Source organism: Nannospalax galili, unplaced genomic scaffold, assembly GCF_000622305.1.
Source record: "Nannospalax galili isolate Female #2095 unplaced genomic scaffold, S.galili_v1.0 scaffold1508, whole genome shotgun sequence".
In the NCBI taxonomy this organism is placed as follows: domain Eukaryota; kingdom Metazoa; phylum Chordata; class Mammalia; order Rodentia; family Spalacidae; genus Nannospalax; species Nannospalax galili.
In genome coordinates, this window is record NW_008358858.1 from 430609 (window position 1) to 445220 (window position 14612).

Genomic DNA, 14612 nt, shown 5'->3' on the forward strand with positions numbered 1-14612 from the left:
TAGTATATTCTTATTATAATTATATCTTTATTTTTATAAAATAAAGTATGCTTAATTTTTTTCTTAGGTTATATTGATTAAATGTGGAAAAACTATCTAAACAGGTGTTCTACCTTACAGGGAGATGCTACGAGATCCAGAAATGAGAAATAAATTAATTTCTAACCCAACTAATTTTAACCACATAGCACACATGGGTCCTGGAGATGGAATACAGATCCTAAGAGACCTTCCCATGGTAAGAGGAACACAGAGTGGTGTGGAAAGGAACGAGTGAGGAGTCAGTGGCAGGTGCATGGGGGGAAAAGTTGTGTACATAAGTTTAAATCCATGTGTAGATGTCACAGAATTTACTATATAACAAGATAATGAAAATGTTTCAGTGTGTCACAGCATGTCTAAGATGCATGGTGGCATACTTGAAATGAAATTTAGACACTGTCAAAGTGAAACAAAAGTTCTTACATTGTCCCTACCCTAGAAACATTTCCCATACTTAAATTTGCTGTTACTAGTGGAATAAACTGCCCTAATTGAGCAGATTCTGTAACAAGCCCTGACAAGGTTCCCCAGTCTCTAAGATGTCACTTGGTACGGTACAGATACTTGGCCTTTTTTCTCTCCAGAAGTCTACACTAGCTTGGTCATTAATCATCACACCTCTCAGATAACTGGGACATTAAATCTTGTTCCTTTGCCCAGTGGCAAACACATTGCCTGGTCAGTTACACAAAAGAGAAGTACAACATAGGAAAACTTTTAACTTTTATGTTAAAGGGCCCTCGGCTTTACTTCTTTCCCCCTTCACTCTTGCACCACTTAAAGTAATAGAGATTAGGAGATTGATTGTTTGGAGACAGTCTTGATATGTAGCCCTGGCTGGCTGGCTGGCCTTGAACTCACTGTGTAGCCTTGGCTGGCCTCCAACTTATAGCAATCTTCCTGCCTCAGCCTCCTAAGTGCACCAGGCGTGCACCACCCTGACCAGCCAAAATTTTCATTTTTTTGTTTGTTTACAAGATTTTTGCTATTAAGCAAATAAGTTCAGATGGCATTCCATTCATACCTGAACTGACTCCACACACATGACCATCTGTGCCCGCTACTGATTCAAATTAGATCTCTTAGTGTGGGGTGTTTGTTGTCATCAGATTTTGTTAACCCCATGACCACCTTGTTGGGTTTTTGTTTTCAGGATTAATACTAGTCACTTTTTCCCTACCAGTTTTTAATGTGCTTTCCATTCCTTTAATGCTTTCTTAGCATGTAAGATAAGCATGTTGTATTTCCAGGACAGGAAGCTGTTACAAATTTTGAAGCCCATTTCTTTATCTCCACTGTAGCATGTATCTAAGACTCCATGCAGCCAAATTCCTGTTCTTTCTGCATGACCTTCCTCATTTGACTGCCAAAAAACCTATGGCCCAGGCTCTTTAGAACCATCCATTTAATAACCTAACAAACACTTTTGAGCAATTTTGACGATGCTTATCTGAGAGGAGGCACTGGTAAACAATTTACCAACGTGTTATGTCTGAAAATAGCACTATGCATGTCTCTACAAATGTACACATGTAATGAGAAGCTTGTATTTTAATACAGTCTCAGATTTCAGTGTGTTCTTTATACTCAAATGGCATGAATTACTTCCCCCAAAAAAGATGAATTAAATTCACATGTTAACATATCTAAGAGCTTTCAAGTCCCAAAGCTATGAAGCTATGTACTGCCATCTGTGGAAAGAACATGAGCCCCAGAGATTTTTATGTTTCATCATATTCAAATCAATATTGGATTCCTGTGAAATACTTATGAACTTAGAAAGGTTTTAAAAATTTCTAAAAAAAAATGTATTTTTCTTGTCAATTTTTTGGAGACATTTCTTATCTTGTATATCTGAACGTTTCTTCTATTTCTTAGTGAGTCAAGAGTCCATAAGCAATTGATATAAGGTAGGGTATGTCTTAGAAGACACATTGAATTTCTTTTCTTGAATCTTCTTTATCATTGACCTGTTTTTATGTAAGTGGTTGCTGAATACAAAGGAAAGATTTTTCTTTAACTCAATGCAAGAGTACTATTTTACCATTATATTCCTACCCAACAGAGTACATTTTACCTATTCCTAAAGTTGTTAACAAGGACAAAATATCTAATTCAATGACCTTTAGGAAGTAGTATTGCTTCTTGAACTGGGGATGTAGCTCAGTGATAAAGTGTTTATCTATTTATTTGTATGTGCAAGGCCCTGGGTTCCATCCATGGCACTCATAGTAACCCTCCCCTCTAAAAAGGTAATTGCTTCTTAAAGTCGAACTTAACATATTTTTCTTTTTGGAAATAACCTTAAGAAGTACTGATCTTATTTATATCTCTAAAAGTAGAATATCCTACAGCAGCCTTTCTTTTTGGCCTAGGTAATTCCTCAGGGGTTTGCTTTTGTTTGTTTGTTTGTTTATTTGTTTGTTTGTTTTTTAACAGAGCAGGCTCATCTTGTCTGAATGAATCAACCTGGATTCAGTCAGCATTCTCCCTAGCACATGATTCAATTTGCCTCTAATGAAGGGATGCTATTCTGGAAACACCCTCAAGAACTGAACTTTGAGGATCCCCACTATAGACAGTGGTCAGCCACTGAGAGTGGCACTTCCCAAGTACACATTCATAAATAAATATTTCATCTGAAAATAGGAGTCAATCTCTTCAAAGACTTTTTTTCTATATCTTATTATTTACCTTCTGAAAAATGTACTTTAACACCGAAAGGAAGATTTTTTTCTTTTGTTGAAAACAGACTTGTTCTTTTGGGTGTCTAAATGAAGATGAGTTCAGCTGTTAAAAGGTAAACCAGGAATTAGGTTGCCCACAGCTCTCACAATTAAGATGAATAGAAACTAGAGCATGTCACAGTTATAAACTACCGAAAAGTGAGTCTAGAGTCCAGAGAAAGTAGCTTTGAATCGTTTCTGGCTAGAGGCTGTTATAGGCTCTCTTGCGTTTTCTGTGCTTAATGTTTTGGGTAAAGTTGTTGTTTTTTTGTTTTTGTTTTTGCTGTAAGTTATTGTATCACATAAGAAAATCCTGAATTAAACTCTGAAAGTCTTCATGTATCTCCAGAAGTCTTGCTTCTACTCATTTAACCATAGTTTAAAAAAAAAAAAAAAGTACAATTTTCATAAGCTACGTGATCTTTTGAAAACCTGCTAATTTGAGTAACTGGAAAGAAGATTACAACATGTAACTTTCTAAGGCCTGAAAGTATTTCACTAGGACTCAGTTCTGACATAAAATACTGCTTTGTTGCTCTGTGTGCGTGTGTTGTCTGAGTGTCACAGAACTTCTGAATCCATTGCATCACGTTACACCTTTCTTCTTCCTGTTTTTGATAGCCAGGTTTCCCTTATCCATCCCCTCATCACTGCTCCAGCCTGATCTCCTCTCCGAGCAACTTTGAGCACATCTATCACATGACTGTTAATTCTGCTGAAAAGTTTCTCTCTCCTGATTGCATAAGCCCTGAGTATTCCCCGTCCCTGCGCTCTGCCCCTGGTACACCACGCTCGGTGCCTCTGAGGGTACGAATGGCTGAGTCAGTGCTAGCCTTGACTAATCCCTGCACATTTTCACCAGTGCACATTAACACCGCTGAGGTCACGCCTTTGGGGATGTTTCCCTTTGGCCTCCTTCCCTCCTGCCAACTTCATTCCTACTCTCTGCCTTCCTCCTCTGTTTATCTTCCTCTTCCTCCTCTTCCCAGTCTATTTTGTTTCTTCTCTTGAGGGAAAGATGGAGGGAGAGGGAAAGTTTCTCTCTTAATTCTGAAACAATTTTAGAGGTTTATCTGTTAAAGTTTTCCAGCTATGGTATTTTCCATTCTGGATACCATGAGTTGTGTTGTTTTGTTTTTGTTTTGTTTTGTTTTGTTTTGAAAGCCCCTAAGTGGCACCCCCCTGGTTCTGAAATGTTTTGTAGCTTATCCTATAACTACTTCAGATCAGAGAAATGTTTTATGTTTGATGAGGTTAAGGTCTGTGGTAGAGGCAATCTACAGACCTACTAAAAATCCCATTTTGAATTACTGAGATGTCTCTGAAGTCATGGTGAGATGCTGAGTGAAAACAGGAGAAATTCCAAAATCAACATAGATTTTTACAAATCTTTCAGTTGTTGACATGTGTTTAATTGTGACCAGGATTCAAGAAAGAAAAGGAGAGCAAGAGAGAGAAAAAGAGGTGCTGTGTTCTGAAGCACCGAGAGATAGGGAGAGAGACAGAGAGACCGAGACAGAGAGAGGCTACATTCTGAAGCACCATGACCCCCAGCTTAGTTAAGTAGTGAAGCCAATTTTTAAAATTTGTATATGTAGTAATTTTCCAATAAAATTTGTTGTAGGATTAAAAGCTTATTTTTTGTTTGTATTATAAAATTATTTTAAATGTAATTGATATTAAAATATCATCTCAATGCCTTACTTGACAAAACTCACCCTGTTAAATCAGCCTTAGTTTGCTTGGCAGCGTGTGGCAGGGTGTGGATTTTGAGGAGTACCATGTCAGTCACTCAGGACCTTCCATGAGAAGGAAGCTGCTTAAATTGACCATCTGATCCATCAGTGGAAGTGTGCCCAGCTCAAAAGCTTGTTTGTGGCTAGATAGTCCAAAAGTTTGGATTTCTTGTTACTTTCTAATGACATTTCTATAATTTCAGCTGACTAAAAGATAAGGTTTTATAGAAAACTTTTCCTGTTATTCCTTTATTCAGTTTTCAGTGTTCCTAAATGGAATATTTTGTGAGCTTAATTGCTACCACTTATTCTAGGGTGGGCTTATCTTACAGAAAAGGATAGCCTAGCTTTGCACTGCAGCCTCCTCTGGCAGCTGTGCCCCCTGAGCCCTCTGCACCTTCCCCCACCCCCAAGCCCTCTGCTGTGGTGCTTCTTGCTGTTCTCACGTGGCTCTTGCCATGTGCACAAATGTTAAACTGCTGCTATGGACTGTCTTGGTTTTAACTTTTTTATTTTAGTAAGGTAAAGCATTTGCTTTAAACAAATGACACACAGAATTACATGGACTTTGTAAATCCAGTATAGGAACCAAAATAGCAGTGATTGAATTAGGAGTAAACTGGCTGGCAGGCCTTTGGCATGAGTGCCTCCCAAATGCCTGCTTTGGCACTGCTCGGGTTGTTTGCTATGACTTTCTCTTGTTGCGGGTGTGTGGGAAAGCCCAGTGCTGCAGACATATCCAGAGCCATCACCCCTCCTTGGGGCCATTCTACTACTTTTTTACTGCTTCTTTCTTAAATATTTCTGCCTCATTTCATATGTTTTAAAGTACTTGATCTATACCATACTGTAGCAAAAACATCTTTTACTAAGTGTTGGCATATGGATCATGTTTATAAGAATTTTAGCTGGGCATGCTAGTACACATCTTTATTCCTAACACTTGGGAGTTAGAAGCAGGTGGATCTCTGTGAGATTGAGGCCAGCCTGGTCTACTTAGCGAGTTCCAGGCCAACTGGGACTACAGGATGACCCTGTCTCAAAAAACCAAAAGAAAAAAAGAATCTGGGGACAGCAAGATGGCTCAGTAGGTAAAAGCACTTGCTATGCAAGCCTGACAACCAGAGTTCAATCCCTAAAATCCACAGTGGAAGGAGAGAACCAACCCCGAGTCATCCTCTGACCACCATACATTCACCCTCGTACACACATAATAAATAGAATTAAATTTTAAAAATAATTATAAGAATTGCTACCATTTTAGCCATTGATCCTCAGAAAATGTTTCCCTTCCCAAATAATATGAATAAAATGAATTTTGTGTCTTTACAGTTCACATACAGCCACACCTACACCTACATACACAGTCCCATCAAACCAGTATGAACCGGAGCACAGTGTCCTCTGTGGAGAGGATCATCATCTGAAACTCATGAATTAGTTACTAGCTGAGTTAATCCCAGTGCCTGAAGTAGAAAATTGCAATCCATTCATTTATTCAGGGTACAGTTTTCAGTATCTTAACTACTTTATAATTGCAGTTCATGTAAGAAATGCCATAGTAGGGCCTGGAGAGACGGCTCAGCAGTTAAGAGCACTGGCTGCTCCTGCAGAGAACCCGAGTTTGAATCCCAGCACCCACATGGTGGCTAACAGCCATCTGTAACTCCAGCTCCAAGAGATCCAACACCCTCTCCTGTCCTCCTCAGGCTCTGCATGACACAGGTACACTTACACACATGCAGGCATAACACTCACACACATAAAATAGAAAGAAGGGGGCGGGGAGAGAGAGAGAGCACAAAGCCAAGCCAGAGTAGTCAAGGAACAGATGCTAGAAGCAATTCTGAACTGTATGCTTCCTAAGCGCACAGAGCAGTCTGGACCATCACACCTGATGGGCCAGGGTCTCCACAGGGGGGATGGAGGGACTGCCTTCCATAGAGTTCTCCTGGTTTTCTGTGTTTAAAGGGCAGATAGGAGGCCAATCAGTGAAATATCTAAAATGTAGCCTTTAATACTTGGGGATGCAGCTCAGGGCTAGAGCACTTGTCTGGCACATGTAAGATCCTACGTTCAGTCCCTATACCAAAAATTTTAATTAATTAATTAATTAAAAATGTCTGGGAGGTTCAGCAGTTCAAAGTTGTTCTTGGCCACGTAGCCTAGCCTGAGCTATGGGGGAAGGAGGAATGAAGGCTTTTAAGTAGTTAGGCCTTTTCTCTTGCTGAACCTTAATAAAGCATTGAAGGATGATTGATTCTACTGACATTTACTAACCTAAGTCCTAAACAAACCTGAGTCATGCCACAAGCAGAGTGAATGTCAGGGTGAGCCAGGTGTCTGGATAAATTTCTCTGGTTGATTCTCTTAAACTGCCAGAATGAAGGGTAATATTTCCTGAGCCCCTGTGGTTAGAGTTGCTGGTTTTGAACCTGTAAAATGATTTTTTTTTTTTTTGTCTTTTTGAGACAGGGTCTCCCTGTAGTCCCAGGAACTCGCTATATAGAATGGCTGGCCTCGAACTCACAGAGCTCCACCTGCCACTGTCTTCCAAGTGCTAGGATTAAAGGCATGCACCACCACACCCGGCTTCAACTGTAACATTTTAAAATATACTGGTTCATTTGTGTTCAATGGCATTTGAGAAAAAAATACCATATAGCATGGTCAGCTCTTTTAAACAAAGATGGAGGCATGCGTGTGCTGTTTCACTCCCTGACCTGTGCTCCAGCCACCTCTGTCTTCCCTTCTCCTGAGCAGCCAGAGAAGCAGCATGATGCTGTGGGCCAGTACCCTCACCATTGTTTTCACTGTGACCATGCAGGAATGCTAATGAACTGAAGTCACAGCACTCTAGACCCTTTGCCTCTGCCTCAGAAAATGTTTGCAGGAAGTTGGGTCTATGTCCACACATGGAGAGAGTGTTGTGGATGGTCAGAGAGGTTGCAGTATGGCCTATGTGCTTTTTCTGATTCCAGATTTAGAAGACATATTAAAATGTCTTTCCTTTCCCTAGACTCTTGTCAGCCCCGACATCTTATCCTCCTAGTCTGAAAGCTTTTGGGTGAGCAGGAAAGTTTCCAGACTGTATTCTCTGGTTACAAGTGTCACTAGGCTGTGCTGCAGCACAGGGTTTCTGACACACAGTATGACTGTGTGTGGGAGCCAATAACAAGCAGGGGATTGGGGCCAGAACATGTGAATGACACCTGCTGCCAATAAGGCATTTTTGACAAGAATATAATTTTAATTGACTTTCCTCCAGATGGATTTACTCAGTTATCTTAGGTAAACAATCTCACATGTAGTCAAAGCCACCTCAATTTTCTGCACATGTCCATGTAATTCTGCTCTTCACTCTTCCCTAACCATATAACAGCATTTTTACAACCAAAAAAATATTTCTCAATAAGTGCTCCTTGGCTGAGATGGGTTTATTTCATGCTGGGTTTCACTAACTCTGTGCGTGAGGACTGGGAACCTGCTGCTCCTTGCTCTGTGTCACTCTGATCAAGATTGCTTCATTTCTTGAGGATTATAGTGTATAGTAAACATCTCTACACAAAACCTGCCTTTCTGAGTGAAGAACATACCTTCCTTTTGTGTTTTTAGAACCCACGGCCTCAGGAAAGTCGGACAGTATTCAGCGGCTCCGTCAGTATTCCCTCCATCACCAAGTCCCGCCCTGAGCCAGGCCGCTCCATGAGTGCCAGCAGTGGCCTGTCTGCACGTAAGTGGGAAGGTGCTTTGCCACATGGTCATGGTACAGGGTAAAAGTAGAGTTAGAGAGGCAAAACCACAAAGAAAAACCTGCTCCATGGCACAGTTCAGCTACTGCCCAGGGACAGCTTCCTGGTAGGGGGCTGATGGGGGCCCATGCCACCTAAGGAAGATGTTGTCAATCTAATGAAAAGCATATAGTGATGCTCGAGCCGCTTGCCCTTAGTGTAGGGAGTTTATACCTCTTACAGAGTTCTCTGCATACTGTGGTTGTTCCTGTATGTAAGCAGTGGGGTTATGGACTATGAAATGATCCTGTAACTTCTGGGTTGATCCAAGGGTTACTTTCCTGTAACTTCCTCAAAGTTGAGGCATTAACTTGGAGCGTCTACTCTACACATCGGGCATCTGGGACTTTAGTAAAACCTTTCTTCACTCCCAAATCACTGATTTCTGAGAGAAACAGTTCTACTGAATCATATTTCATATTTGAACGTCTTTCAGTCAGAAAATTTATACCTTGTATTCTTGGATTATTCTGGTGCATTTGTTGTCGCTCAGTCATCAGACATTGATTCCTATGCCTGCTTTGTTTCCAGGTATCATTAGGTTCAGTTAATGTAAAAATGAATTGTTCTATATTATTATCACTCACTGCATAACAATTATCCCACAACTTAGACATATAAAATAGCAAATAAGCTGGGGCTGGTGGCGCATACCTGTGACCCCAGCATTTGAAAGGATGAAGCAAGAAACTATTTGTTGTCCAATGTGGGCCACATAATAAGACCCTATCTTAGGAACGAAAAAGAAGAAGGAAAACTAGAGAGAAACCAAAGCCTGGCCTGCATTTGTTATCTCACATAGTTTCTGAGGGTCACTGTGCTTTGGGCCTAGCATCTGTCATGAGGGTATAGTCAACTCAAAGCTCCCCTATGACTGGAAAATCCACCCTAAGCTCAATCCTGTGGTTATGGGAGACTGCTCCTCCATACTAACTTGGTTAGAGGCCTCTATTCCTTCTAGGATGGGCCTTGCTGTCTACTCCCAAGTGGCCTTGCTCCCCCAGAACAAGGGAGCTCAGAGACAGAGACAGAAGGAGCAGGTAGCCTCTTCACCTAAGGGCGGCGTGTGTTCAGAGAACCATGTCTCTGGGTGATCTCAGTGCTATGGAGGATCACAGTCTCATCTCTTACCAGGACTGAGGCAGACGTGGCATCACTATGTGCCACAGTCATTGTTCGGTGTTCATCCATCCATCACTGGACTGAAGCACTGGTGCAGCGAGATTGCTCTCCCTTCATGGGAGGAGGCTACATGTTGTATGACTCCCCAGAGAGGTACTGACCTGAGGGAGTGGCCACAGGCCTTCTCCAAGTCCTTAGTACACTTGCTGAGGTTGAAGTAGACAACTCGTAACTTGCTGCCGTCTCCTAAAATCACCCTGAACCAACGTGTAATGCTGAACACAATGAAAAGTCCAGACGAATGGGAAAAGGGCAATCACTTTGTTAATCTTTTCATTTGTGGTAGCTAAATGGCTGGGAATGGATTTAAACCATAGCTCTAAGTTATCAAGTTTAGAGATATAGTAAATTGTCACATTAATGTTGGGTACAGTTTATAAGCCCTTACTCAAAACTGTTGGAGACAGATTATTTTTTCTCAGAATTCATATTTCTAACTCTATTTAAGAAATGAATCTGATATATGCTACATTCCAGTACTATTTGAGACAGTACCCACAAACACATTAGTATTTATCCAGCAAAGTTCTGCTTACTAACACTGTAAATATATGTAGTCTTTATAATTCCCAGGAGTTCAGATGAGCTTTTGCTATCACATGAGTTTCCATTAAACTTTTTTTTCTGTCTTTTTTGAGACAGAATCTCCTCCCTGTAGCCCAGCTGTCCTGGAACTCACTATGTAGACCAGGCTGGCCTCAAACTCACAGGGACCTGCCTGCCTCTGCCTCCCAAGTGCTGGAATTAAAGGCATGTGCCACCACACCTGGCTAGTTTCCATGAAACTTAACAACAACAAAAAGAACCTTTTCTTCCCGGGCTTTTGAATTTGTAGATAAAGATAGGACATAAAATATAGAGCTCTTGTAGAGTTGCTGAGGTGGGATCCTTGTTGGCAATATGTACGCTACAGCCCAGAGGTTACCTCACATTCCTGTCAGGACCCTTAATGCCTTCATCAACCTGGATCCTTGTGAGATCCCTAGGTCGAGCTATTTGTGAGATCTGGATAAAGATGTCTCAGGAATTCCAAGGGGCATCTGCTGTTTATTGTGCCTTCTGCTGGCTTGGAGTCATCCATCCGTTCCTTAAGGACAGGCAGCTAGGAGAGAAGAAAAGTAGGCAGCTAGCTGTCAGTCTCTACAAGCAGCCTGGCATCTTTCATACCCAGAGCCATCATGAATTAAATGATTACCACTGTGACTCCTGCCAGTCCACAAGGACTGAGATCCACTCCTGTCCATGACAGGCTCACAGAGGAACCTCTCAACCCTCCAAGAGGCACTCTTTCCTGAGGGGTATACCTCACCCCAAGAGATTTAGGGCCCAACCCCCTACCTGACTCCAGAATTCATACCTCCTGCTCTCTAGCAGAGTAGGCGATCTCATCAGCCAAGAGCCCACCTTTGGGAGCTGCAGGAAGGGGTGTTGCAGCCCTTCTCTCCTCTTCTAGCTGTAGTGCCGCTCTCCATAGAGTGGGTTCTCAAATACAGTCCCATAAGATTGGGATTTATTTTCTCATGCATAGGTGAGGAAAATTGAGACTGAGAAAGATAAACAGTTTGGTTGAAACATGCAGGAAGGAACATGTAGAAGGCTGGCGATTTAGATTTTCCGTTTAGAATGACAAGTCCTAACAGTAACATAAATTGAGCACTCAACAAAGCATTAGAAAAATCAATTTAAAATGACTGCCTTGCATTAAGTTTTATTCTGGGAAGTCAGAAGACCTCTATTGCAGTGGAGAGTTTGTTTCCAAAGTAACTCTTCTCCAAGTGGAAAATGGGGCGGGGCCAGTGACTGCTTCCAGAAGTTGGGGGAGGGAGGTGTGCTGTGATATGCTCTAGGGAGTGGAAGCAATCAGTGGGTCATCTGTCATCAGGAGACCTCTTAAAATTTAAATCAGAAATTTGCTCTAATCAACCTGACAAGAATCCAGGCAGCTTTTTTTTTCTTTTTTTTTTTTTTTTTCTTTTTCTTTTTATTTTTTGCATTTATTTAAAAAAATCCCATCATGACCCTGGAAACCTTTAGAACAGTTTTATCTTGAAATACAGGACACATTTCTCCCAGTGTGCAGAATTCAAGTTTACGTAGTTCAGCTTAAGAAGTATGTTTCACGTTCCTTAAGAGGACAACAGGCCCAAGTTATCACTATGAGAAGAGAACAGCTGTCCCAGCTTCAATGGGATAATCCAACACCAACAACTACCTGTGTAACAGCAAGACAGTCAACCCCTGTCTATTACCGACAGGGACATGGCAATGAAAGAGCCCCCACCTGACTTTAAAAAAAGCAAGGCAACTCTTTTATTCTGATCTCTGCTTTTAGGGGCCAGGACTTATAATTTAAGGTTTAAGCCTCCAGGGACCAAGGAACCCAGGCCCTGGCTGTGACTGATAGTTGTATGCTAATGGTGCTACCTCTGTTCTGGTACACATGCCCAAGAGTGCTTTTTTGAGCAGAAGCAGAGCCCAGGGGCTGTGTAGGACACAGGCAAGGGCTGCAGTGAGACCTGTGGGAGGCAGCAGGGAGCAAACTATAAGCACAGTGACAAAATGAACGCAGCAATACTGAGGTAAATGAACACTCAAACCATATGGGGGCTGTAAAAGTCCTGTACTCTCTTCTGTCCCCAGGGGCAGAAGAAGGGGCTGGAGTGGTTAGAAGAGGGGTCTGCCATACAGCTATGGTAATACAACCAATGGGACAGGTCAATCAAGGAGGCAGGTGTGAATTTCTGCACCTTCTTGAGTATTAGGCTCTGTCCACTGGCAAATGTGGCATCTTGGCTTTGTAGGGCTCTTGATTCAGGTATGCCAAGAAGCAGGATCCTCCTCACCCAACTAGATTTTGATCACTCTACCCATGAATAGTGTTCCTGTTGGATAGATGCTGCAAGAGCTTCTTAGATCTGCCCTGATGAGAAAATTGTGGCTTGGGAAGTAGTCAGTATTCCTTGTTGTGGTAACTACAAGGAAGCAACCAGGAAATGTCTGCAATAAACTTTCTCCAAAAGGGGCTGTTGGAAATGGGACATGGTCTAATTTCATGTTAAAATACAATAAAAATGAATGACCTCTTTGGCTGCGTCCCCCAAACAGCCACCAGCCAGGCAGGGCAATGCAATAGCACTGGTGAGTTGGGATAGCTAGTACTGGCTATCTCCTAGTTATTCGCATATTTCAGGGTAACTTAAGAGGTGCTTTATTTTCTGAGAATTGCTGGCCCCCCCTTTAAGAAAGAAGGGCAGAAATCCAGGATGAAAATCTGAAAAAAAAATAGGTGGTAGCTCAGTATCTCCACAGAAAGCAGCTATGTTATGGAGCAATGTCTATATCTAGCTGCCAGGGCTCTGGGCATGAAGCCACCTCAGCTGCTCCATCCCCACTGCTCTCCAGGGCTTAGCTCTCATTCTGCCTATCAGTGCACTCATGGAAGTTGATTCTGGGGATCAACCTTTTATTCTACTCAGTCCTCTTACGTGGTGGTTTGGGGAAAATTCTGATTATCTTTTTCAACCATTTTCTCCCTTCCCCAGGGTGTTTGGTGTTGGTCCTTCTCAACACACTGGTTACAAACGCAACAAACTTTAAATAAAGAGAAAAAGAAAAACAATAACAAAAACAACAAAAAACCCCCTCAGGATATGGCACCTAAACTCCAAAGTAAAAACACTGGAAACCAAATCACAAACTTGTCCTCTGTACGAAGCGAAACTCCCACAGAAGGCAGTAGCTGAGTCTTCAGGGCAAGCTGTGCCTGCGAGAGTGGCAGGGATCAGGGTCCAGGGCTGTCAACACACAGCCTTTGGGCTTCGAATCATTAAGGGTGCTCCTCCCACACTTACCAGAAGACCCTCTCACTCCAGTCTCAGGAGGGAGCACGCTCAGTAGGGCTTGCTGTCATTCTTCGAACGTTTGAGCTGCACTTTAAGCCTCTTCATTCCAATCTGAAAGCCATTCATGGACTGGATGGCAGCTTGAGCTGAGACAGGATTGTCGTAACTTACAAAACCTGTGTATTAAAGCAGAAACCTAGGTAAGGCACCTAACAAGGCAAGGCGTATCAGTCCCCCTTATGCAAGAGATGCTTTATGTGTTTAGTCTCAAGTCCCAAATTGTTCTCAACAGGAACAAAACTTTTAAAATGATATCATGTGAAACCACTTAGGTTCCCAACAATACAGCCTGGCATTTACAAGTACTACCCTTTTCTTTTATCTTTCTTTTTTGCAAGCTATTTCCATATTATTTCTTCCTGGACTAGTACTGTGAGCAGGAAACATCACCTCCACTACAGAGATGAGAAAAAAGAGGCCAGATAATCTGCCTGAGGCCATCTTAAGCAACAGCCAAAACTCAGTTCCAGCTCTTTCTGCTGTCAGCCCCTTCTCTTTCTCAGTGGCAAAATGCTCAACCCCATTCTGATACCAGAAGAGAAGCCAACATACCAAAACACTTGCTCAGACTTGTCTGCTTATCTATAAAAACCTTGGCAGACACGACATTCCCAAAGGGCATAAACATCTGCAGCAGGTCCTGGTCTCCAAACTCCTGGGGCAGGTGATAGATGAACAGGTTGGCTCCTTCTGGACCTTCAAATACCCAATGATTGGAAGAGTATTGGTGTTAAGCATGCTCATCACCCTCAATGAACTTTCATTTCCATCTATACTAAAACTGGCACAAACCCAACAAATAAGAGTCTTTGAGGGAACTAAATAGATTCTCTAGATCCAAGGCAGGGAACCCATGGCTAGATTCTTCCCCTCAATGTTTAGCCATGTGCCATCTCATGGAAGGCTGTTAAAAGTTCTACCTTGCTAGAGGAAGGTATGCAAACATAACCTAGCAGGCAGGCCTGCATGTAGAGCAGTAAAGAAACTGGAGGCCATAGGGAACAAGAAAAAGAAGCATGAAGGGTTGTAATCAAAACAAGTTTCAGCCTATAATCCTACCAGTCAGGGAGTTGAGACAGGAGAACCTCAGCAAATTCAAGGCCAGCCTGGGCTACACAGTGAGACCCTCGTCTCAAAAACCAAGCAAACAACAAAACAGGTTTCAGGGCCTGGAGTGATGATACTGTGGTTAAGAACATTTGTTGCTCTTATAGAGGACCCAGCATCCACATG

General features: G+C 42.2%; 1 protein-coding gene and 1 long non-coding RNA gene across 17 annotated transcripts in view; one reads left to right on the top strand and one right to left on the bottom strand.

Moving 5' to 3' along the window:
• Positions 1–14612, top strand: part of Cdc42bpa (CDC42 binding protein kinase alpha) — a 311536-nt gene that overhangs the window by 286798 nt on the left and 10126 nt on the right. For 7 of the 13 annotated variants that reach the window (XM_029558261.1, XM_008822344.3, XM_008822345.3 and 4 more), the window contains 3 exons: positions 121–238; positions 3390–3575; positions 8120–8237. In XM_029558261.1, the coding sequence (XP_029414121.1) occupies positions 121–238; positions 3390–3575; positions 8120–8237 (422 nt within the window). The remainder of the gene's footprint in view (positions 1–120; positions 239–3389; positions 3576–8119; positions 8238–14612) is intronic. The other 6 variants (XM_008822349.3, XM_008822352.2, XM_008822356.2 and 3 more) reach the window with 2 other exon arrangements.
• On the bottom strand, positions 11456–14098 carry LOC108490154. Of its 4 annotated transcripts, none has more exons than XR_001872152.2 (3): positions 13932–14098; positions 13329–13495; positions 11456–11689 (listed from the first exon to the last, which is right to left on the bottom strand). It is a non-coding gene; the product is annotated as an uncharacterized LOC108490154 (long non-coding RNA). The 4 variants fall into 4 exon arrangements; XR_003847658.1 differs by lacking the exon at positions 11456–11689 and adding an exon at positions 11944–12748; XR_003847657.1 differs by lacking the exon at positions 11456–11689 and adding an exon at positions 11944–13240.